The sequence below is a fragment of the Rhinatrema bivittatum genome, chromosome 8 (genome assembly GCF_901001135.1).
Source record: "Rhinatrema bivittatum chromosome 8, aRhiBiv1.1, whole genome shotgun sequence".
Classification (NCBI taxonomy): Eukaryota; Metazoa; Chordata; class Amphibia; order Gymnophiona; family Rhinatrematidae; genus Rhinatrema; species Rhinatrema bivittatum.
Window position 1 is genome coordinate 228,434,690 of NC_042622.1, and position 22,533 is coordinate 228,457,222.

The 22,533-nt window shown below is 48.6% G+C and overlaps 1 protein-coding gene across 1 annotated transcript; it reads left to right on the top strand.

Moving 5' to 3' along the window:
- The first annotated feature begins 1 nt into the window (after position 1).
- Positions 2 to 21,075, top strand: COPE (coatomer protein complex subunit epsilon). Its single transcript, XM_029613901.1, has 10 exons — positions 2 to 162; positions 486 to 548; positions 3,268 to 3,368; positions 3,558 to 3,710; positions 10,240 to 10,293; positions 15,744 to 15,825; positions 18,171 to 18,326; positions 18,727 to 18,795; positions 19,515 to 19,589; positions 20,799 to 21,075. The coding sequence occupies exons 1-10, from the start codon at positions 61 to 63 to the stop codon at positions 20,844 to 20,846; spliced, it is 903 nt and encodes a 300-aa protein (XP_029469761.1). The 5' UTR covers positions 2 to 60; the 3' UTR covers positions 20,847 to 21,075.
- Positions 21,076 to 22,533: the final 1,458 nt, after the last annotated feature.

The following is a 22,533-nucleotide window of genomic DNA, read 5'->3' on the forward strand; positions in this document are numbered from 1 at the left end:
CCAGCCGGATATGACGTACAAGTTACTACGTGTACCGGCACGGTGGCTGGAAAGTGAAAGATGGCGGCACAGCAAGGAGAGGTGGATGAGCTTTTCGATGTGAAAAATTCCTTTTACATTGGCAGCTACCAGCAGTGCATCAACGAGGCGCAGAAAGTGAAGGTGAGAACCGAGGGCCTTCACTACTCCCCCCTCTCTCGGTTGTTCTAAGGCCACTTCCTCTGTCGGGACACACTGGCTGTCTTCACCCCGGCTTTCCCCAGCCCCAGAGATGGGGGAGGGGAAGCGAAAGCGGGGTGCCCCCCAAAATCTCTTCCCTGCCTCACTCCGCGAGCTTCCAGGCCATAGGATTAGCCGCTTCTGATGTCATGTCTCAGTATGGTTAAGTTCATGTATTTATCTTCCGGGTAAGGTACGGTACATGGGGAAATGTCAGTCTCTGATTTGCAAGAATTGATTTTGTTACACCTTGATGCTTATCCTAGGTTTCCAGCGCAGAGAAGGAAGTGGAACGAGATGTTTTCTTATATAGAGCATACATCGCTCAGGTGCGTGTTCCGTTCTCGATGGAATATGTTGTGTGTGCTGTTTACACTCGCTGTCTACGTTTATGTATAACTTTCAATTATTTAATGTAGGGAATTTTAGCAACTAAAGGACCTCGCGGCTATTGTGTCACCACAGACCCTACTACAGTCATCCCTCTGCATCTGTCCTAAGTATTTCCTGGAATCTCTGTAGTTCAGGGCTTCCCACTCTTTTAACTAATGTGATTCCATTTTTGCACTTGAAACTTCGCATGACCCCAGAGGACAACCAAAACCAATTAGTAGGGCTGTAGTCCCCTCCAACAAGCCCGCCACTCCTCCCCCCCCCACACACACACACACATACATACTCCAGCTAATCCCCTCTTTTAACCTCTTCCCCATCAGAGGTTTTCTTCTCATAACTTTTTGTGTAGTGGACACCCTCTTTCAACCTCTGATCCTCTCACTTCCTCAGCCCATCCCTCTTTCACTCCCTGCAGCCTATTTTGCATTCCCTAGCTGATCCTCTCTCCCCAAGCCCTTATAACCCCCAATTGAGTCTCTCATCCTTTCCCTTTCACCCCATCATCTCTCACCTCCAACCCTTTGCTAACATACCCCTCTAGATACTTACAAACTCCCAGTTGATGTTCTGAAATTTCCCCTTCTCACACCCTCCACCTTATCCAACTATCAAACCCCCTTCTGCCTCTCATCTTTCCCTTCAAATTAGACCCTCCTCCAAGCAACCCCTGGGCCAGGTTCAGTGGCAACATTTCCCTTTGGGACCTGGGCCAAAGGTGGATAAACAACTGGTGGGAAGAGAGGGCAGCCTGATGACAAGAGGCAACATTTTTTCTCTTGGGCAGGTTTAGTGGTCAGCAAGGAGAGAGGAGCAGTGACCATCTCCACCAACCAGCGCATGTACTGGCAGATCATCTTTGGTCCCAAGCCCAAAGATGATCTGCCAGTAGCATTACTAATGAAAGTCAGCATGGAGCCTGTGGGCTAGAGCAAGTTCACAGAATCTGCAGTGGTCTTGATCCCTCCTCGTGCGATGCTTCCTGTTAACATAGAAACTAATGCAAGGGTGGTGCCACTGCAGGGTCTGTGAGTGTGTGCTGGTTCACAGGCCCCACACTGACTGCCATGCTGCTGCTGTTGTTACCTGAAGAGTGCTGCTATGTGAGGCACTTGTGACCACAGTCGAAAGTTTTGTAATCCCATTTGGGAAACCCTGCTATAGGTTTTGATACTTTGTAGAGCAGGGGTCAGGAACCTATGGCTCGGGAGCCAGATATGGCTCTCTTGATGGTTGCATCTGGCTTGCAGACAAATCTTTAATAAAAAAGTAAAAATCTAACAAAATCCCCCACCCTCCTGACCCCCCCCCCCCCAAGACCTGCCAAAAGTCCCTGGTGGTCCAGCGGGGGTCCGGGAGCGATCTCCTGGACTTGGGCTGTCGGCTGCCAGTAGTCAAAATGGCGCCGACGGCCCTTTGCCCTTACTATGTCACAGGGGCTACCGCCGCCATTGGTCGACCCCAGTGACATAGTGAGGGCAAAGGGCCAACGGCGCCATTTTGACTACTGGCAGCCGACAGCCCAAGTCCAGGAGATTGCTCCCGGACCCCCGCTGGACCACCAGGGACTTTTGGCAGGTCTGGGGGGGGGGGGGGGTCAGGAGGGTGAGGGTTGTAGTAAATTAATTTTGGAGGTCTTGGGGGGCGTTAGGAAGGTGGGGGTTTTTGTTAGATTTTTACTTTATTAAAGATTTGTCTGCGAGCCCTGGACCCCCGCTGGATCACCATGGACTTTTGGCAGGTCTTGGGGGGGGGGGGGGGTTAGGAGGATGGGGGGTTGTAATAAATTAATTTGGCAGGTCTTGGGGGCGTCAGGAGAGTAGGGGGTTGTAGTACATTAATTTGGTAGGTCTTGGGGGAGTCAGGAGGGTGGGGGGTTGTAGTTAGTATGGCTCTCACGGAATTACATTTTAAAATATGTGGCGTTCATGGCTCTCTCAGCCAGAAAGGTTCCCGACCCCTGTTGTAGAGGATCAAGAACATAGCGTAGAACATGAGTATATGAGATCTCACTTACTAGGACAATTTACTTGTTGATCCTCTTAAAGTTTTCATAACCTCCAAAGATTGCAGTCTTCTCCAGAACAGATTGAGTTTTTAGTAGTTGACCACCTTACTTTCCTCTAAGTCCTTCCACCATAATTTCGTGGTCCTTTTCTTATGGAAAATATTTTTATCTGGTACTGTTTTGAAGCCTGCTTAGTTTCTATCTTATCCCTATTTTCGTTAGTATTTTTAGAGAGTTTATTTTGAGTTCCTTGACCACCTTGAAGGGTTTGTCAGGCAGGTTCTGCACCATTTTGATAGCCCATTCCAGTTTCCCAGGCATTGTGACAGTACTAGCTAGCACTTCATTCCCAAGCATTTTGAGGCCTGTTCCCTATAATTTCTAATTATTTTCACTAATCTGTTAGTCTGAGAGAGTTTATATGCAACTGAGGAAATTTGTCATGACCAAGGGTTATTCTAGCTAGGGCATTTTCTGTGAAGTATACTTGATCTCCTGTTTTAGTATGTTAGATAAAATTCCTCTCTAACTGATATAAAAGTTAAATTATCACAAAGAGTAATTGGGTAAAAATATATATTTTTTTTTAAATGAAATTGTGTATCAAATTGGAGGGAGCCTAAGAAGAAATTTTGTTAATATTTAAGAGGAAATATGGTGTGGTGTTGGATGAAATCAGAACAAACTCCAGTGCTGAACTCCAAGCTGTCCGAATGTTTGCAGAGTATCTTTCTGACGAGAGCCGGAGGTAAGGAAGGTGATTCTTTCTGGTCATCAAACTATTCACAGCGTTCCCAGCACTTGGGTTAGGCGACAGTCCAGTAGCATGCTCATTGTACCATCCACAAGCTGACTGAGACTCTACAGTATCTTGCATTAAATGTTGAACATAGCAGGAAGGAGTTGGGTTATACTTTCTGTGCTGTTGTTTTCCCAGAGATACCATTGTTGCTGAATTGGATAAGAAGATGGCAAAGAGCGTGGATGTCACAAACACTACTTTTCTGCTGATGGCTGCCTCAATCTATTTCCATGACATGAATATAGATGCAGCTTTGCGCACCCTTCACCAGGGGGAAAGTTTGGAGTGGTAAGTGCTTCAATGAGTAATAGGGTGTCCTCAGTGCCAGGGCGGGGGGGAGCGAGGTGCAAATGGGGTGGCTGCCCGGGTGCAGCACCACAGGGGGGCATCAGCGGTGTCCTTCCTACCATGTATTGTGTCTTTATAGGGCAGGCATCAGTGTGGCTTGGGAACTTTTTGCAAACCCAGATGCTCTGCTAGCTGCCTTGAGCCACTGTCGCTACCTCTCTTTGTTCCTGCCTGCATGGAACAGCTGCCTGCAGCACTACTCTTCCCTTCCGGGTTTGCTGTGGGCTGCCATGTTAACTCTTCAGGGACTTCCCCCAACTACAGGTGGAGCATATGTTTTGGGGTAAATCAGAGAAACACCTCTACTGCCTGTGAAGGAGCTGTGATCTTGGGAGTTCACTACAGCAGTAAAATGCCATTTCCTGGCGTGTAGCCAGATGGACTCAGGACAAATGGGATAGTATCCGCGTGCTAGCAGTTGGAGACGGATCTGACGTCAGCACAGGGGCGTGTATATATCCCCACAGGAAGCGCAGCTGTTCAGTAATTTCCGTCTCCAAAGCAGTTTGGAGTGCCTGCACGCTGGTTCAGCGTGCTTTCCAAGACTACTTTCATTTTTGTTTTCTTCTCTTCTAGATTCTACTTTACCTTTCTTCAACACCTTTTTGAGCCCCGCGCTCCTCAGGGGCCGTTCTGGCCGTGCCCCCCAGTTGAGCTTCCCGGGGTGACTCCCGTGGTCCCCCGGAGGTGTAAGTCCTCGGTTCAGCCGAGGCCCTCGCTCCCGGCGTGGACGAGGTAGCGGGTGCAGTGCCTCAACCGCGGCGGTGAAAGGTATCGGCCCTTTCCCCTCGCAGCCGGAGACCGCCTGTGATCCTGCCCGGCAGCGCTGCCGATTTGGTACGGCGTACGTCTCTTCACCCAGGTCTCCGCTATCTAGAGGACCGGCGGCGTGGCAAGCTGTGGAGGACGCCATTTGTGGCCTTACTCAGGTATTCCGCGCCTGTAATGGGCGCGGCTTTTATTTTTATTTTTTCCTCTCCTCCTTGTTCTTGCTTCTTGGCTACCACTGTGAGTATGTGCCGCATATTGCTGCTGTATGCCTATTGACTGCCCTTAGGTGTATATTGCTACCTGCTTCGTATTGTGCGGCTGTTTTTTCAGCGCCTATTGCTGTTGCATACTCTTGCTATTGGGCGCTTGTTTTGCTCAGCGCCTATTGCTGCCGCTTCCTATTGCTATTGTGCGCTTGTTTTGCTCAGCGCCTATTGCTGCCGCTTCCTATTGCTATTGTGCGCTTGTTTTGCTCAGCGCCTATTGCTGCCGCTTCTTATTGCTATTGTGCGCTTGTTTTGCTCAGCGCCTATTGCTGCCGCTTGCCTTTGCTATTGTGCGCTTGCTCTATTCAGCGCCTATTGCTGCCGCATCCTATTGCTATTGTGCGCCTGTTCTAGCCTGCGCCTATTGCTGCCGCATAGGAAGCGCACGCTTGCTATATTCTGCTCATGGATCAGCTCGCAGCCGCGGCCGCAGCTGCGCCGCCACTTGCCCTAGACGTTTCAGCTCTGGGCCTCTGCTCCGCGTGCCACCTTCGTGCCACGCGCGGTACTGACCCCGACTCCCTGTGTACCCAATGTGCGGCGGCCGGGGGACCCTCCGGCCAGGACCAATCTCAGCCGCAGTTTTTTGATAGTTCACCTGCGGCTACCCCGGATTTGGGAGGCGGTCTCGACCGCTCGGGAATCCCGGGGGATCTGGTACCCCGGCGTTTTGTGGCGGCTTCCATTTCCTGGGTGGATCTTTTTCAGGGAATTCATGCCTTTGTCCAGATGCAGACGGCTTCGCGTCCTGCCCCTACGGTCCTTGCTGCGCCTGTTCTTCCGGCGGTTGCTGCGGTTCCTGCGGGGGCGGCGTCTCCGGCGCATACTGCGGCTGCCGCCATGATGGCAGCCTCTAGGGATCCGGTTCCGGGACCCTCGCAGCCTTCTCGGGAGCGGGACCTCCCGCTATTGGACAGTCCCGATCACTCGGACCTGGAGGTTTCACCGGACGAGTCCGAACTCCCGGACGAAGGGGACCTCCCCCCGGGGATTGCGCCATACCGGACTATGCGGCGCTTTTTCCCTAAGGAGGACCTCTCGGACCTCGTGTCTCAGTGTCTGGCGGAGTTGGAGATCACTGGACCCAGTGCTTCGATTCCTTCTGCGCAGAACCCCCTGCTGGAAGGTCTTCGTCCTACAGCCCGCCATTTTCCTTTCTTGCAGGCAGCTCAGCAACTCATTGATTTGGAATGGGCAGCACCGGCGGCCTCCTTTCAAGGGGGCCGGGCCCTGAAAGGCATGTACCCATTGGCACCGGCTCTCCAGGACCTCCTGGCATGCCCTCAGGTGGACGCCTTAATTAGCGCTGTGGTCAAGCGCACTACCATTCCTGTGGAAGGGGGTTTGGCCCTCAGGGAGCCCCAGGACAGGCGGATGGACGCCATTCTGAAGCAAAATTTTGAGGTGGCGGCTCTTTCTTTGAGGATTGCGGCCTGTTGCACGGTGGTCACTCGTGCCTGCTTGTCTCAGGTCCGGAACAACGCTCCGGCGGCTGACATGGAGCCCGCTCTTTCCTTCCTCACCGATGCCGCATCGGATTTGGTTCGAACCACGGCTAAGGGGATCTCGTCTTCCGTGGCCGCCAGGAGACACCTATGGATCCAGCCATGGTCCGCTGATGCCCCTTCCAAGTCTCGCCTCACCAAATTGCCTTTTCAGGGCTCGTTTCTGTTTGGCAGTGACCTTGATAAGCTTGTCGCTTCCTGGGGTGCCTCTCCTGTGCCTCGCCTACCAGAAGACCGGTCCAGGAGGGGACAGCGCTCCGGTCCCCGGCCCTCCAGGGGCAGGGGTTCACAGCGATTTGTTCCATATAGAGGGCGCTACCAGACGCCGCGTCCTCCGGCCAGGAATCAGTCCTTTCGGTCCAGGCTGCGCAGACGGGGGAACGGGCCGGGCGGGGGTCCCGGTCGCATCCCACAATGAGAATTTGCCGATTCCTCTGGGGGACGAAGCCATAGGGGGCAGGTTGACCCTCTTCTACCCCAGATGGGTCGAGATCACGTCGGACCAGTGGGTCCTCGCAGTTATCCGAGAGGGGTATTATCTGGACTTTCATCATCTTCCTCCGGACAAGTTTGTGGAGTCTTCATGTTCCCCGCTCAAGAAGGCAGCATTGGCGGCCACCCTGACGAGGCTCCTGACCTTGAACGCCATCCTCCCGGTGCCTGCCTGGGAAGTGAATTCTGGACACTATTCCATTTATTTCATAGTACCCAAGAAAGGGGGCACTTTTCGGCCTGTGCTGGACCTCAAATCCCTCAATCGGTACTTACGGGTGCCGAGGTTTCGCATGGAAACTCTGCGCTCCGTCAAAGCCGCAGTCCAGCCCGGAGAGTTCCTCACGGCATTAGACCTGTCCGAAGCCTATCTTCATATTCCGATACATCCGGATCATCAGCGCTTCCTCCGCTTCAAGGTTCTGGACCGCCACTTCCAGTTTCGAGCTCTCCCCTTCGGGTTGGCCACCTCCCCGAGGACATTCACCAAGGTGATCGTGGTTGTGGCGGCGGCACTCAGGCGGGACGGGATCTTGGTCCATCCCTACCTAGACGACTGGTTGATCAGGGCGAAGTCCCGAGCGGAGAGCCTGCGGACAACCGACAGGGTGATCGCCCTTCTGGAAAGCTTGGGCTGGGTCATCAACCTCAGCAAGAGCTGCCTACAGCCTTCCCAGTCCATAGAATATCTGGGGGTACGGTTCGACACTCGGGCGGACACGGGCAGTCTTACGTCCAAGAGACAGTTGAAACTTCGGCAGCGTATCCAGTATCTGTTGGGAACCAGTCGGCCGTTAGCTTGGGATTATCTGCAAGTTCTGGGTCTCATGGCCTCCACTCTGGACGTGGTGCCTTGGGCACGAGCCCATATGAGACCACTACAGCATTCCCTGCTCTCTCGCTGGAGCCCCCATCACCGAGCCTATTCCACGCGCCTCCCTCTGCCGGTCCATGTTCGGACCCAGCTGCGGTGGTGGTTGCGGTCCGACCACCTGAGCAGGGGGTCGCGGATGTCCTCGCCCACGTGGATCTTGCTCACCACGGATGCCAGCCTCAGCGGCTGGGGAGCACATTGCGAAGAACTCACTGCGCAAGGGCGTTGGAACAGGGAGGAGTCCACATGGAACATCAATCGCCTGGAAGCCCGGGCAGTCAGACTGGCCTGCCTTCGTTTCGCTCCGCAGCTGCGGCACAGAGCTGTCAGGGTGATGTCCGACAACGCCACCACGGTGGCCTACATCAACCGTCAGGGCGGAACCAGAAGCCGACAGGTATCTCTGGAAATCGCCCCACTCATGGTTTGGGCAGAGGCGAATCTGCGGGACATCTCCGCCGTCCACATTGCCGGGAAGGACAATACCACAGCAGACTTCCTCAGCAGGGGACGCCTGAATCCAGGCGAGTGGCAGCTGTCCCCCACAGCTTTCCAGATGATTGTCGATCACTGGGGGATCCCGGCCATGGATTTACTGGCAGACAAGTCCAATGCTCAGGTACCCAGATACTTCAGCCGCAGGCGCGACCCGTGCTCGCACGGCATCGATGCTCTGGTCCAGCCGTGGCCTCCGGGGACTCTTCTATATGCCTTTCCCCCGTGGCCTCTACTGGGTGCCCTCATCCACAGGATTCGGTCACACCAGGGCCTAGTTCTTCTGGTGGCCCCGGACTGGCCGAGAAGACCCTGGTACGCGGACCTCAGACGCCTGCTGGCTGGGGAGCCTCTCCCCCTGCCTCCTCTCCAGGACCTTCTACGTCAAGGTCCCATTCTGCACGAGGATCCGGCTCAGTTCTCTCTTACGGTCTGGCCATTGAGAGGGCTCGACTGAAGAAAAAGGGTTACTCGGGGCCTGTGATTACTACACTCCTCCGGGCTCGCAAGTTTTCCACTTCCCTCACCTACGTACGGATCTGGAGAATCTTTGAAGCATGGTGCGACTCTCATGGCACCAGTCCACATGCCGCCACTATTCCTATTGTGTTGGATTTCTTGCAGGATGGGCTTCAGAAGGGTCTCTCCCTCAGCTCCATCAAGGTTCAGGTAGCGGCACTATCGTGCTATGGACCCAGGAGAGGTGGCAAGACTATCGCCAAGCACCCTGATGTTTCTCGTTTCCTGCAAGGCGTCAAGCATATTCGTCCGCCACTAAAGTGGCCTATACCCTTCTGGACCCTTAATCTGGTTCTGGATTTCCTTGCGGGATCCACCTTCCGACCCCTTCGGGGCTTGTCTCTACGGTCTCTAACCCTGAAGTTGGTATTCCTGCTGGCCGTATGCTCCGCACGCCGCGTCTCTGAACTACAGGCGCTGTCCTGCCGTGACCCCTTTCTACGTATCACTTCGGAGTCTATCCATCTTCGGACGGTTCCCTCCTTTCTCCCTAAAGTGGTTTCACAGTTTCATCTTAACCAAACCATATCCTTGCCTACCACGGTAGGTTTGCAGAAATCTGAAGAAGGCCGTTTATTACGCCATCTCGACCTCGGCAGATTGCTGCCCAGGTATCTGACAATGACTCAAGACCTGCGGAAGACAGACCATCTGTTCGTCCTACACAGCGGGAAGAAGCAAGGTGAAGCGGCCTCTCGGCCCACCATTGCCCGCTGGATTAAAGACGTGGTCAGAGCCGCCTACGTGGCGGCTGGGAAGGCTCCGCCTCTACAGGTTAAGGCTCATTCTACCAGAGCCCAAGCGGCGTCTTGGGCTGAATCCCGGATGCTGTCACCGGCGGACATCTGTAAAGCGGCGACATGGTCCTCCCTCCATACCTTTTCTCGGTTCTACCGTCTGGATGTCCAGGCCAGGGAGGACTCGGCCTTTGCGAGGGCGGTACTGCATGGTCCTCAGGCAGCCTCCCGCCCAGGCGGGGTGTAAAGCTTTGGTACATCCCATTTGTCCTGAGTCCATCTGGCTACACGCCAGGAAATGTTCAGATTACTTACCTGGTAATCTTGTTTTCCTTAGTGTAGACAGATGGACTCAGCATCCCGCCCAGCTGCCTGTGTCCATGGGTTTCACTGATTCCGGGTACGCCTTTGACCTTTGTGTTCCTAAGAGCGTACACTCTGCCTATATCCACGCCTTCCGGTTGGGAAGGCTGGCGGTCTCCGGCCACTGTCAATCGGTCAGGGGAGGCCTGTTTTCACTTTTTTTTCTTTACTTTTCATTGAGCGTCAGTACACACATCCATAACAGCTTTTGCAAGGAAGATTACTGAACAGCTGCGCTTCCTGTGGGGATATATACACGCCCCTGTGCTGACGTCAGATCCGTCTCCAACTGCTAGCACGCGGATACTATCCCATTTGTCCTGAGTCCATCTGTCTACACTAAGGAAAACAAGATTACCAGGTAAGTAATCTGAACAATATGTCTAAGTCTGCAGAAATAGTAGACTGTTTGGGGTTTTTTTTAAATCTGCTCTTGTTTCCTTTCAGCTCGGCTATGATAATACAGACCTTGCTGAAGCTTGACAGGCTGGATCTTGCCCGGTAAATGACTGTTCTTCATGTTTGTTTAGGAGTGTGACACAGGTTGTCTGCAGAAAAAAGGCTAAATGGCCTATACAGTCTGCCCAGTTATTCTTTCTAATCTGCTAAGGATACATGAAGCTGCCAGCCACAGAACCTGGAAAGCTGTGTATCTTTTAGTGTGCCATCAACATTTGTGCCATGGGAAATGGGCTGTGTCCAGCACAAAAACTAGATTGGGGCATGTCCTGTGTGAATTGGGATAATGTGAGACTCCCTTGGTATACTGAGGTTGAGCCATTGTAACTCTTTCTATAGCAGTAAGTTGCCATAGCTAGACAACATTTCCTTAGCTGTACTTGTGGAGATAAATAATCCTTTGTGTACATCATGGAGCTTATTGATAAACAGTGGGAGTTGTAGAAGTTTTCCTGGTTCCGACAATAGACAATCTTTTTTTGAAGTGAGAAGGCTATATAGCCATATGTGTATTTCCCCTCCTAGGAGGAAGCACATTTATTTTTGGAGGGGGAAGGAGGGCTCTTAAGTTAGGGAGTATAAAATGGGTGATCAACTTTCCAGAACAGCAGTCACAGTTACCTGGTGTCATGTTCAGTCTCCCAGTATACCAGGGCAAAGCATAAAAAGTCTGGTGGTATAGTGAAGAAGCTGGGCTAGTAAACCCTGGTGCAGTAAATTGTGTGCCATAGCACAGTAGTGGAGCTATATTATGGGATGCCATGGCATTAATTCAGTGGATGTGAAACCCTGTGTGACCTAATACCTCATTCCCTCTTTATACCGAAGGCATTAAGAGTCGCAGAATGTTGTAATTCTAATGAGAGATTTGTCTTGTGGAAACACTGTGTATAAAAGTTACTTTGGGGGAAGGAAGAGAGTCCAAAGCTCAGTTTGCTTAAGAGTCGAGGATTATTTTAATGTTCTGTTATTTAAAGAGATCCCTGTCACTTTCTGCTTTTATATTAATACTGTCTTGTAACTTCTTGAGAGTAAAGGGTAGGTTGCATTCAAATATCATATAAGCCTAATAATATTGTTATGTTTCACTTATTCTGATGCACTATTCCTCGTTTTGAACTCTTGGTGGAAACGCATGTCATAAATAAACAATGATGATGACTTCCTCTTCAGCCAGACCAGTTCAGATGCATGGGTTATGCCCCCTGACCAGCAGATGGAGACAGAGAACAGCAGGCTTGCTGATATCACACTGTATAGGCTCCTGTGCCAGCCTCAGCCTGCCAGTATTCTGTCTCCAGCAGATGTTAGGCAGACTTCCTGTACTATGACTGAAGCCTGGTTAAGTGGATTTGGGTTAAAATCCTAGATCGGAGAGCTTCCAGAAGTTTTGATTGTGGGCTTCAGATTTTAATCTGTGACTCCCCCCTTCTTCTCTTCTGTGTCTTGGCTGAACTTCCTCTACAAAAAAATAGGAAAAGAACCTTAAGTTCTTGTTGCTCCCTCTACCTTAGCTTATTAAAGTTGTTTTTTTTTCTTAAAAAAAACCCCCCAAAACCTGCTGTGAATTTTTGTTGACATCGAGTGAATCAGCAAGGACCTCTGCAGTTTTTCGTGATGAATGCTGTTTGATCCTCTCTCTGACATTTTAGTTTAGCTTGTGGCAAGTCAGAGCTATGTTTGCTCTGTTGGAGCACAGTAATAAAGACCTTGCTCTGTTTACAGTTGAGGACCCAAAGGCAGATGGGGGAGCGGGGAGGAAGTTCTCTTTCTCGCATTTGCGCACATAGAAAGGAGGATGGCGCTCAGGATGATTTTTCTGCACTGGGGGGACCACATTGGTTCACAGTGCAGTCTGTTCCCACTGGTGGGATGAGTGCCGAACTGGGTCCTCTTATCTTTGGAGCCCATGGGCTGGAATTCATGATGTTTTCTTCTGGAGCCATGTTGGAGTCTGCCTTTTTAAGGGTGCAACATCATCCTTGCAGAGTTGTTGCTCCTCCTAGTCAGTCTGGGCATTTTATCTCATTGGAATTTTAAAGTTGTCTGTACCAGGCATTCTGAATGGGACAAAGTGCTGCTTCAGTTTCTTCTCCTGGGTTCATGGACTGATAGAGGCTGAGAAGGCACGAGGAGGAAACTGAGGAACTTAATTATAGTTATTCTGAAGATTCAATCTTAGACCTAAAAGGTTTGAGGGGTAGTGACAGTTTGCAGCTCCGGGAGTCATGAAGTTGGTAATAAGAGCCTGCTCGGTGAGTTGAGTTGAAATAAAGGGAAAAACCCTCCCTTTGCGTTTGGGCGGCATAAAGTTTAAACGAAGCAATGAACAGGAAATTTAGAGCAGCTCTTGTTCACGGCTCTGCTTAGGACGCCATCTTGCCCTGATCCAGCCGTTGCCAAAGATTTAAAAAAGGTAATTGCAGCCCTCAGAGTTCCACGTTTTTGTATGGAAATACTAAGGTCGCTCATTGCAATGGTGTGCAAGGAAGAATGTTTGACATCTCTAGATCTAACAGAGGCCTATCTTCACATAGCTATCAAGCAAGGGTACCAAAGATTCCTAAGGTTCATGATACTTGGGAACATCCTCCATTTCGGACCCTGCCTTTCGGTCTAGCAGTGGTGCTGTGTACTTTCACCAAGGTGATGGTGGTGGTGGTAGCACTGACCTTAAGAAGAGGAGCTGCTGGTGCATCCATACCTAGACGATTGGCTCATTCAGGCAAAGTTGGAAGTCCTGTGTCAGCAGTCGGTGCTGAAGCGCCTACAGTTGTTAGGCTGGGTGGTCAATTGCGCCTAAAGTCATCTTGTTTCCTCTCAGTCCCTGGAGTATCTGGGGGTGTGGTTTGACATGAGGAAGGGGAGAGCATTTCTCATGGAGGATAGGATTGTGAAGCTGAAGAGCAGGTTCGTCACCTGTTAGCGCTTCTGGTGCCCAGGGTATGGGACTATTTACAGGTCCTGGGTTCTATGACTTCAACCCTGGAATTAGTTCCTTGGGCATTTGTGCATATGCGACCTCTAACTAGGGCTCTTCTCTCTTGGTGGAACCCATTGTTGGGAGTTTCATCTCTCTCTGCCCCTCGAGGGGGAAGGCGGAGACAGTCTTTCCTGGTGGCTGATTCAGTCCAGTCTGGAGCCGAGGTATGGAGTTAGAGATCCCAGATTGGGTGGTGGTCATGGCCGATGCTAGTCTTTCAGGCTGGGGTGCTGAGTGTCAGGGCCAGTGGTTGAAGAAAGAGGTTTCTTGGTCTATCGGTCAATTAGAGACGTGTGCTTTGCTTTACTTGCCTTTCTACCACAGTTGTGCCATCATCCGGTGCAGGTTCTATCGGACAATGCCACTACGGTAGCTTATATCAACCGACAGGGTGGCACCAGGAGTTGGGTGGTGGCCCAGGAGGTGCAGGAATTGATCCTTTGGGCGGGTCATCATTTGGAGAGGATAGCAGTGTCACACACTGCTGGGGTGGACAATGTGCAAGCAGACTTCCTGAGTCGAAAGGAGTTGGACCAGGGAGAGTGGGAACTGTCAGAGGTGGCGATGTCTCTCATTTGCAAGAAGTGGGGCTCGTCTCATGGATCTGATGGTGACCAGAAAGAATGCAAAGCCAAAGAAAGGAGCACGGGGCAGAGGGCATCGACACTCTGTTTCTTCTGTGGCCTTGCAATGTGTTGTATGTCTTTCCCCCTTGGCTTCTGGTGGGAAAGGTAATACGGCGAATAGAGAGGTATCTGGGAGACATTATTCTGATGGCTCCAGAGTGGCCACGCTGTCCTTGGTTCACAGATCTTGTCAACAGGGCCTTAGACAGGCACCTGAGTTTCAGCCGTCTGGAGAATTTTCTCCACCAGGGCCCAATATTTTTGGATCAGGCGGTTCACTTCTGTTTTGTGGCCTGTCTGTAAAGAGTATAAATCTGAGATGGAGAGGTTATCCCAAGTCTGTTATCACCATCTTGTTGCAGGCCAGGCGGACTTCCATGTCTTTCTCTTATGTGTGTTTGGAAGGTTTTCGAGCCCTGGTGTCTGCTTGTAGCTACAGTGTCGCATATTTTGCCTTTTCTTCAGGAAGGGTTGGTCAAAGGTCTGGCCTATAATTCTCTGAGGGTCCAGGTGGTGGCCCTGGTCTGTCTTTGTGGCAAGGTGCAGGGTTGTTTCCTGTCTGCACATCCGGATGTCATATGTTTTCTTCACAGATGAAACGATTTGCGGCTGCCAGTGCGGAAGGCATGTCCCTTTTGGATTCTTAATCTGGTGCTTACAGCTTGTGCATGGCTCCGTTTGAGCCTCTAAGGAGAGCAACTGTTAAGGATTTGATGCTTAAGGTGGCTTTTCTGGTGGCTGTTTGTTCGGCGAGGAGAATTTCTGAGCTTCAGGCTTTGTCCTGCCAGGATCCCTTCCTGCAGATTTCAGAGTCAGGAGTTTCTTTGTACACAGTGCCCTTCTTCCACCCAAACGTGGTCATAGGGTTCCATGTTAATCAGACAGTGGAGCTTCTGGCTTTTCTGAACTTGGACGCCTCTGCTTCTCATGCTAACAAGCTGACGTTTTTGGATGTCTGGCAGGTGTTAAGATATATGAAAGTCACTAATGATTTTTGTACGTTGGATCACCTTTACATCTTGTGGAATGGTCCGAGGAAGAGATGTCAAGCTTCCAAAGCCACCATTGCACGATGGCTCAAACAGGCGATCGGTTCGGTGTATATCTCTAAGGGTCATTCGGTTCTGAATGGTTTGAGAGCTCATTCGAGGCACTCGCAGGCAGCTTCTTGGACCGAGGAGCAGCAGGTATCTCCACAGGAGATTTGCAGAGCAGTAACTTTGAAGTCGCTGCACACGTTTGCCAGACACTATTGTTTAGATGTTGGGGCTATGACTGAAGCGTGTTTTGGTGAGTGTTCTGCAAGCCGGACTCTCCCGGTCCCACCCAGTTTAGTGGGCTTAGGTACATCCCAGGAGTCTGGACTGATCTGAGTACATACTGGAAAGGAAAATTTGGTTCTTACCTGCTAATTTTTGTTGCCATGGGACCACAGATCAGACCAGAGATCCACCTCTGGAAAGAAGTGAGCGAGTCATCAGCTTGTTCTGGTGATCCGCATGTCATGAAGAGTTAGCAATTTGCTAAGTTGTTTTGTTCTACTTATATATGTTTTGGAACAGAGTTATGTTTCCAGTAGGTTACAGCGTCGCCATCCTCCTGTTCATTGGGAAGGGGGTGGTCTGTTAAGTTTGGTATAGTTGTTTTTTCTCTTGGCTTGGATACAGGTCAATACTGAGAGACTGCAGGTGGCACACTTAGTTATATAGCAGTGTCAGTAAAACTTTATCTGTCTCCATCTGCTAGCAGGGGTACAAAAACCAAGAGTCTGGACTGAGCTGTGGTAAGAACAGGTGGTAGCAGCAGGTAAGAACCAATTTTCCTATTGTTTGCTGGTCTCCATGTTGTGTTTTTCTACATTCTGTTTGTATCTTTGCTTCCAGCAAAGAACTGAAAAAGATGCAAGAACAGGATGAAGATGCTACGCTCACACAGCTGGCTACGGCTTGGGTGAACCTAGCTGTGGTAAGTGCATTACTCGCCCCTTTTCTGACGCTGCCCACTTTGCACTATAGATCATTGATGTTTGGCTTGAAATGTTCCTGGTTTTGTAACATCATTCACTCACTGCCCCCAGGAGTGCAGATTTCCCCCACCATTTTGCTGGAATGAAAGATGTTTGACTGTAGGAAGTGGTAACAGCAAGAGTCTAGAGATTTGGACAGGAAACTTGTACAAGGTGTAATCATTATAGAAACACATTACTGTAAGAGTTTTAGAAATTTCAGAGTACCCAAAGCACTTAAGATGAAAATCAATCTGCAGCCATAGCTAATTGCCCTCAGATATTAATTACAGACCGGCAGTTGTTACAGTTCTACACTTGGGAATACTGTGATGATGATTCTTTAAAATTTAGAGGGTATTTTTTTTTTCAGCTTTCCTCTGAGAAAAGCATGTGTGGGTGTGTTTGTCTATTAAAATGGTCAGTGGCCTTCGTTGTAAAATGCATGGGACAGACTTAAGGAACTAAAGGAAAGGCAGGACAGGAGAGAGATGATACAGATATTTCAAAACCCTCAAGGTATCCATGCAACCAAAAGGAGGCTCTGTAACCAGGGTTCATGGGAAGAAGGTGAAAGGGAGTAATCTAAGGAAATATTTCTTTACAGAAGAGGCGGTGAATGCATGGAACAGCCTCCTGGTGGAGATAAGGAAAGGATCCAAATTCATGAAAAATGGAAAGCACCGGGGGGGGGGGGGGGATGTCTGAGGGAGGGATAGGGATCATAGAGCAGAGCAATTGGTGTGGATGGACAGACTGATGAGCTGCCTTTATGTTTTTGTATCTTTATGGCTTTCTATATACTGTATCGATAGATAAATATCTGGATACGTATTATTTTGGGGATAAAATCTTCATACGTATTTCTTTTGGGCCCTTATTTGTCACAGCTGGAAGATTTTTTTTTCTAGCAGCATCGCACACACTGTGTCACTGGTTATTGGGCTCATGGTTTATTTGAACCAAAAGTTTTGGGTGCATTTGAAAATAGCAAATGTGAGTTTCCCCTTTCTGCATCTCCAGCTTCTTAAACTGAGGGCCCTTTTGTAGTGTAAAGATTTTCTTTATCACTGTGATACGTTTGATAAGTTTTCACCCATAGAGGAAGAGAAATGGTAGCCTTTGACAGGCTCCTCAGTACCATGTAATCCTGTTATGTGCCTTATAAACCAGGTGGCATTGCATTCAGCTTCCTGTTTACTGGGATCCAAGTGTAGGGTCTGAGCTCTGAGCTGAGGGTGCTCCCTTCTTTGCTTTTTGGCTGAGATTGAGAACCTGTATAATATGGGGGTTGGGTTTAATTCCCTGCTACCCAACCCCACTGGGGACATAATAATGTAACAAACATTGCCAAAGAAGGAGATTTAAATACCCTCTAGGACTATGCTACATTTTGGATATGTAACCGCAGACTGAAAGAAAGGTGATCTGTGTGTGGCCTGTTTGTCACTCTGCCTGTTGGTGTCTCTCTCTTAAGGTTGTTGCTGTTGTAGTCGTGGGAATGAAAAACCAAGAACTAGATCGATGCCTTGGAAAGGATTTTATTCATTTTATTATGAAACCTGCCCGACTCTGGCCAAAGTTTCGCTTTATGGCTGCATCAGGGGCTCTTTAAACTGAGTAACATCCAAAATATAAACTGTAGTATAAAGTATTATCCAGAAATGTCCATTGGTGAGAGAGGTCAGAATGGCTTTGAAAACGTGTATTAAACAGTTATCCTTAAGCAGTTTTTGTATTGTGCTCTCTGCTGTGGTGTCTCACAGAAGCTTTGTTGCTGCCAAGCATGATCGCATGAAGCGCGATACATCGCTCCTCACTGTGAGATTAAAATCATCTATCGCGCTTCATGCGATCATGCTTGGCAGCAACAAAGCTTCTGTGAGACACCACAGCAGAGAGCACAATACAAAAACTGCTTAAGGATAACTGTTTAATACATGTTTTCAAAGCCATTCTGGCATCTCTCACCAGTGCACATTTCTGGATAATACTTTATACTACAGTTTATATTTTGGATGTTACTCAGTTTAAAGAGCCCCTGATGCAGCCATAAACTTTGGCCAAAGTCGGGCATGTTTCATAATAAATTGAATAAAATCCTTTCCAAGGCATCGGTCTAGTTCTTGGTTTTCCGTTCCCGTGGCTCTCCTAGACCGGTTACAGTCTTGTTTTGTGGGCCCATCCCTAATTCGGATTATGGCTGTTGTAGTCGTGACAGGGGGGGTTAACTCACCACTGTCAGGAATGCGGTCCCAGTTACCTTTTCTTTGCTTGTCTGCTAGCACTCACTTTTTCTTCTTAGGGTGGAGAAAAGCTCCAGGATGCTTACTACATCTTCCAGGAGATGGCGGATAAGTACTCGGCGACCCTGCTTCTGCTGAATGGACAAGCTGCCTGCTACATGGGTCAGAACAAGTGGGAGGATGCTGAGGGAGTCCTGCAAGAGGCTCTAGACAAGGTTTACCCTGCTTACCTATTGCCTGCCTTTTATGAGTTTACCTTCATCACAGCCTCCGATGAGTGATTCCAGAATTAAAGCTACAAATTACAAACTAGGAAAAGCCCTGTAGTACATCTGGTCCTTCAGAGTTATCATGAGACAAGCATTTCATCTTTAAAAAGTAACTGATGGGTCAGGAAGACCTCTCATCCCTTGCAGTCAGGGAGGTAATGTGTGCTAGCGAGGAGGAGAGTGCGTGCCTGCTGGAAGGGCAATGCCTACCAGCAGCGAGAGGACTGGCATCTCGTGGAACTCATAGTGAACGTCTCCTAAAAGAATTCCATGTTCTTTATTTCCTCATGTTTGAGCTAGGAGCATACTGGATATCTTACGGATGGTCTTTCTTCTCTATTTTCAGGATAGCAGCTATCCTGAAACCCTGATCAACTTTGTCGTTTTGTCTCAGCACTTAGGCAAAGCTCCAGAGGTAAGAACATTGGAGGGGGGGGGGGGAAGGGTGCCATTTCTTTGTCTTCTGGTCGGATGTAGTGTTCATCCTATTTTGTCTTAGGAGCATGGCTTGGCTCAAAAGTTTTTAAACCAGAATGTTCAGCTGGGTCTGGAGTGACTGCTGTGCTGTCACTGGCCCAGAAAGCGAGAATTCAGAAGAGATCTCACAGCCTCACGTCTGCATGGGAATGTTGTAGCATATTCTTAGTGGTTATGGCGAGGTCCTGGCCAGCAGGAGACCTGGAGCGTGAATCCCAACTTAGGTGTCTTCACCAGAACCAGGAAAGCACTTAATCCCGGGGAGGGCTGAGCAAAGTGTTACTCTGTAGTGCATGCTGGTGAGGAGCCAAAGAGGCAGCATGGGAAGGAGTGTGGTGGGTATATTGGTATTTTTTGTGTGTGTTTTGCTAGGAACAAATAACTAGAGAGTTTAGAACTTAGCAGATAACTTACAATTGGTCTCACTGTTGTTTTTCCCTATTTACAGGATATATATTTATTTAGGGTTTTTTATTTACTGACATTCGTAGGTACATCATGCCGGTTTACATGGAACATTAATAACAGGAGAGAGAGTTACATGAAACTGGAACATTGATAACAAAGGAGCTAAGAAATTTCAAGATAGGGTAAATGCAAAAACTATGATAGCAACTATGCTGATACTATGATCAACTTTGTCATTTTTCTTCCTAGGTTACAAACCGCTACCTGTCGCAGCTTAAAGATGCCCATAAAAACCACCGGTTTATTCAGGAGTATCAGTCAAAGGTAACCAGAAATGTATCTACCCTTTCTGAGCTGTCTTAACTTGCCATGAGCATCCTTGGGCTGGGAGAGTAACAGTTCTTTCTGTAAAACTTGGTAGTAAATTCCAGGCCTTACATCTCACCTTCTTGTTCTCAGATGCACCAGTGCATCTGACAATTTAATTCTTCAGAAACGTGCAGTCACCTGTGGGGAGTAAGTATGCCTTCTGTGGGTGATTGCTTGCAAAGGAGAGAAGTACCCACATTAAAACAGAATACATGGAGACAAAGGGAGGTTCAGTCACTTGACACACTGAGTTGGTGGCAGAGCTGGGGTTTGACCTAGTGCATCTCGCGAGTGCTGCTCACTTAGTTCACTGTACTGAGCACCACACTACACTACCTCTTCCAACTGCTGACTGAAATTGGACTCAGGTCATTGATGACCAAATATTGTGATGGTAGTTTTCACTGGGAACTGAACCATTTTGCATAGGTGAGGGAACACTGGTCAGACATGTTTTGTTTATTTAATATTACGTAACATTTAAATAAACAAAACATGTCTTGACCTGTATGCCATGGCCTATATGAATGAGGGTCTCACAAAATAGACCGGAAGATGGTCTGTCAAAGCCAGATGGTAAAATGAGATAGACCAGTTGCCTTAGATTAAGGTAATTTATTTGCACATTTCTCTTGATAAAAAGAGTCCAACTCTGGCAGAGTTTCGCGCAAGGCTGCTTCAGGGGCTTTTTCAGTAGAAAAATTGATTCAGTCTTTCAAGTTGTAAATAGTGGTCTAAGATGGAAAGTGCTGAATAGGGTCACGGCAGGATTGGGTTTCAGTGGTGTGCTGTACGCATCGCTTTATTGATGCGAACACTTGCACCATGCAGACCAGCGAACAATTCCACCATAGTTTGTTGCAAAATTCGGCCAGAGTTGGGCGCTCTCTTTATCAAGAGAGAGATGTACAAATAAACTTACTTTTTGCTATGTGAAATGAGCCAGTAATTGTGGCCCAGTTCCCAGGGAAAACTTGTCATCACAAGGGGTAGCTTTCTAACTGGTAACCCCACCAGGGAGGCAGTGATCAAACTGGGATGGCGGCTGCTCCTTCCACATTCCTGGAAAGGGTTCTTCTCCCCTCCCCAGGTTGTTTATTATAATGTGTGCTGTCCTGGTAGTGGTTAAGCTCAGGAGATCATTGGTTTGTGTTTAATTTGCAGGAGAATGAATTTGATCGACTGGTTCTGCAGTATGCCCCCAGCGCCTGAAGACCAGTAGGTGCACAGGGGCCGTACAGATTTCTGAGATACTTCTTGGATGGACAGGAAAGACTCTCTTGTCATATGATAAATGCTGTCTTCAGCGGTCTAGACTCTATCTGTACATCAGTTGGGGACCAGATGAATTCTGTAAATAAAGAGGAGAGTCAGGACATGCATGGAAGACATGGGGCCGTGTTTTGTACCAAATCAATAAATGTTTGGAAATTATTTTCAACTTTTTATTAGTGTTTTTTGACCTGTGCTAGTGTGGTATATATTACTGAACAATATTTTTTGCCTGTTGCTGTGTGCCCCAGCAAGATTGGCTCAGAAATCTCTTTACTAAGTGTTTCAACGGATAACTCTAAGCCAGTTAATTTGGTTTCTAATATGTGAAAGTAAGCATCAAGCCAAAAAGATACTCTGTAAAAAAAAAAAATAAATAAATAAAAAATACAGAGAGCGCTCTTTAGGTTGCAGTGCTGGTGATTTTCTATTTTCTTTATGGGCAAAAGGGGCAGCTGCCCCAGTCCTGCACAGCAGAGTGCCCATTGCATGAGTAGAGAGGGCTCTGCCTCCTAACGCTATTGGTCAGTGTCCTGAATGTTAGGTAACAGAGCAGAGCTGCTTTCTGCCCCCCTGCCTTCACTCCCAGGCAGCTGCAGGGAACCAGAGGGGAGGGATGAGCCTGGAGAAGACAGCAGAGCAAAGAAGCATTCGATTTTTATTTACATAGTTTCATTTCTAATTTGTGGTCATTTCTTCCATATTTGGTGAGGGATCTATGTTCTATCTGGAGCATAGTGGTTAAAGCACTAGGCTGAAAACCAGGGAAACTACAGTTCAGATTCTGGTAATGCTCCTTCTCACTTCACCCTTGACTGCCTCTGGTACAAATCTAGGGGCTAATGTAATAAAATCATCCATGGATTTTCAATTATTTACACATTAAAAAAAAAAAAAAAAAAAAAGTTAATGTTGAATGCAGTAAGCTAAATGTCATGTAAATGGGCTGTGAGAAAAAGAAGAAAAAACCTATTACACCGAAAACAATATTAAAAATGAGTAAAGTAAAAAAGCCATGCTGGAAATTGCTACATATTGTCCTTTATGGTTGGGAAAAGAGTGTGCGCAGTGCCAAAGTGTGAACTATTCTGATGTAGATGCTTGCCATAAGAGAGCTTTTTTTTTTTTTTTTTAACTTGCCATGCGTCTCCAAAATGGCCTTGCATGCTAGATTGTGCCCAGAGTGCATACCATTCTACTCTACATGACTTCCCCAGAGAATTTACGCTTAGATTTAACTTGCACAGCCCTAAAGTACATAATCATTTTGATGGGCAGGCTAGATAGTCTGTATAATCTTTTACTGCCATCATGTTTCTATTCTGCTGTAGGTGCCTGTCCATTCCCTGAAGTTAAATCAAAATGTAAGCTCTCTGGGGAAGGCACCTACAGCAGAAGAGGATGCACTTTGACCCTGGGCATCCTGACTTTGGGGAAAAAACATTGCAGGCCATTTTATCAAGGGAAGGCACAGCAAGTTCAATCTAAGTGAAGGTTGTCTGGCGCAGGCTCTTACAACAGAATGCACTTCACTGTGCATCCGAACTTTGAGCACAATCCTTTTGCCGCCCTGAGTTGCAGTGTGTCTAAGAACAGCCCAGGAAACAGTGGCTGACTGGAAGAGGGA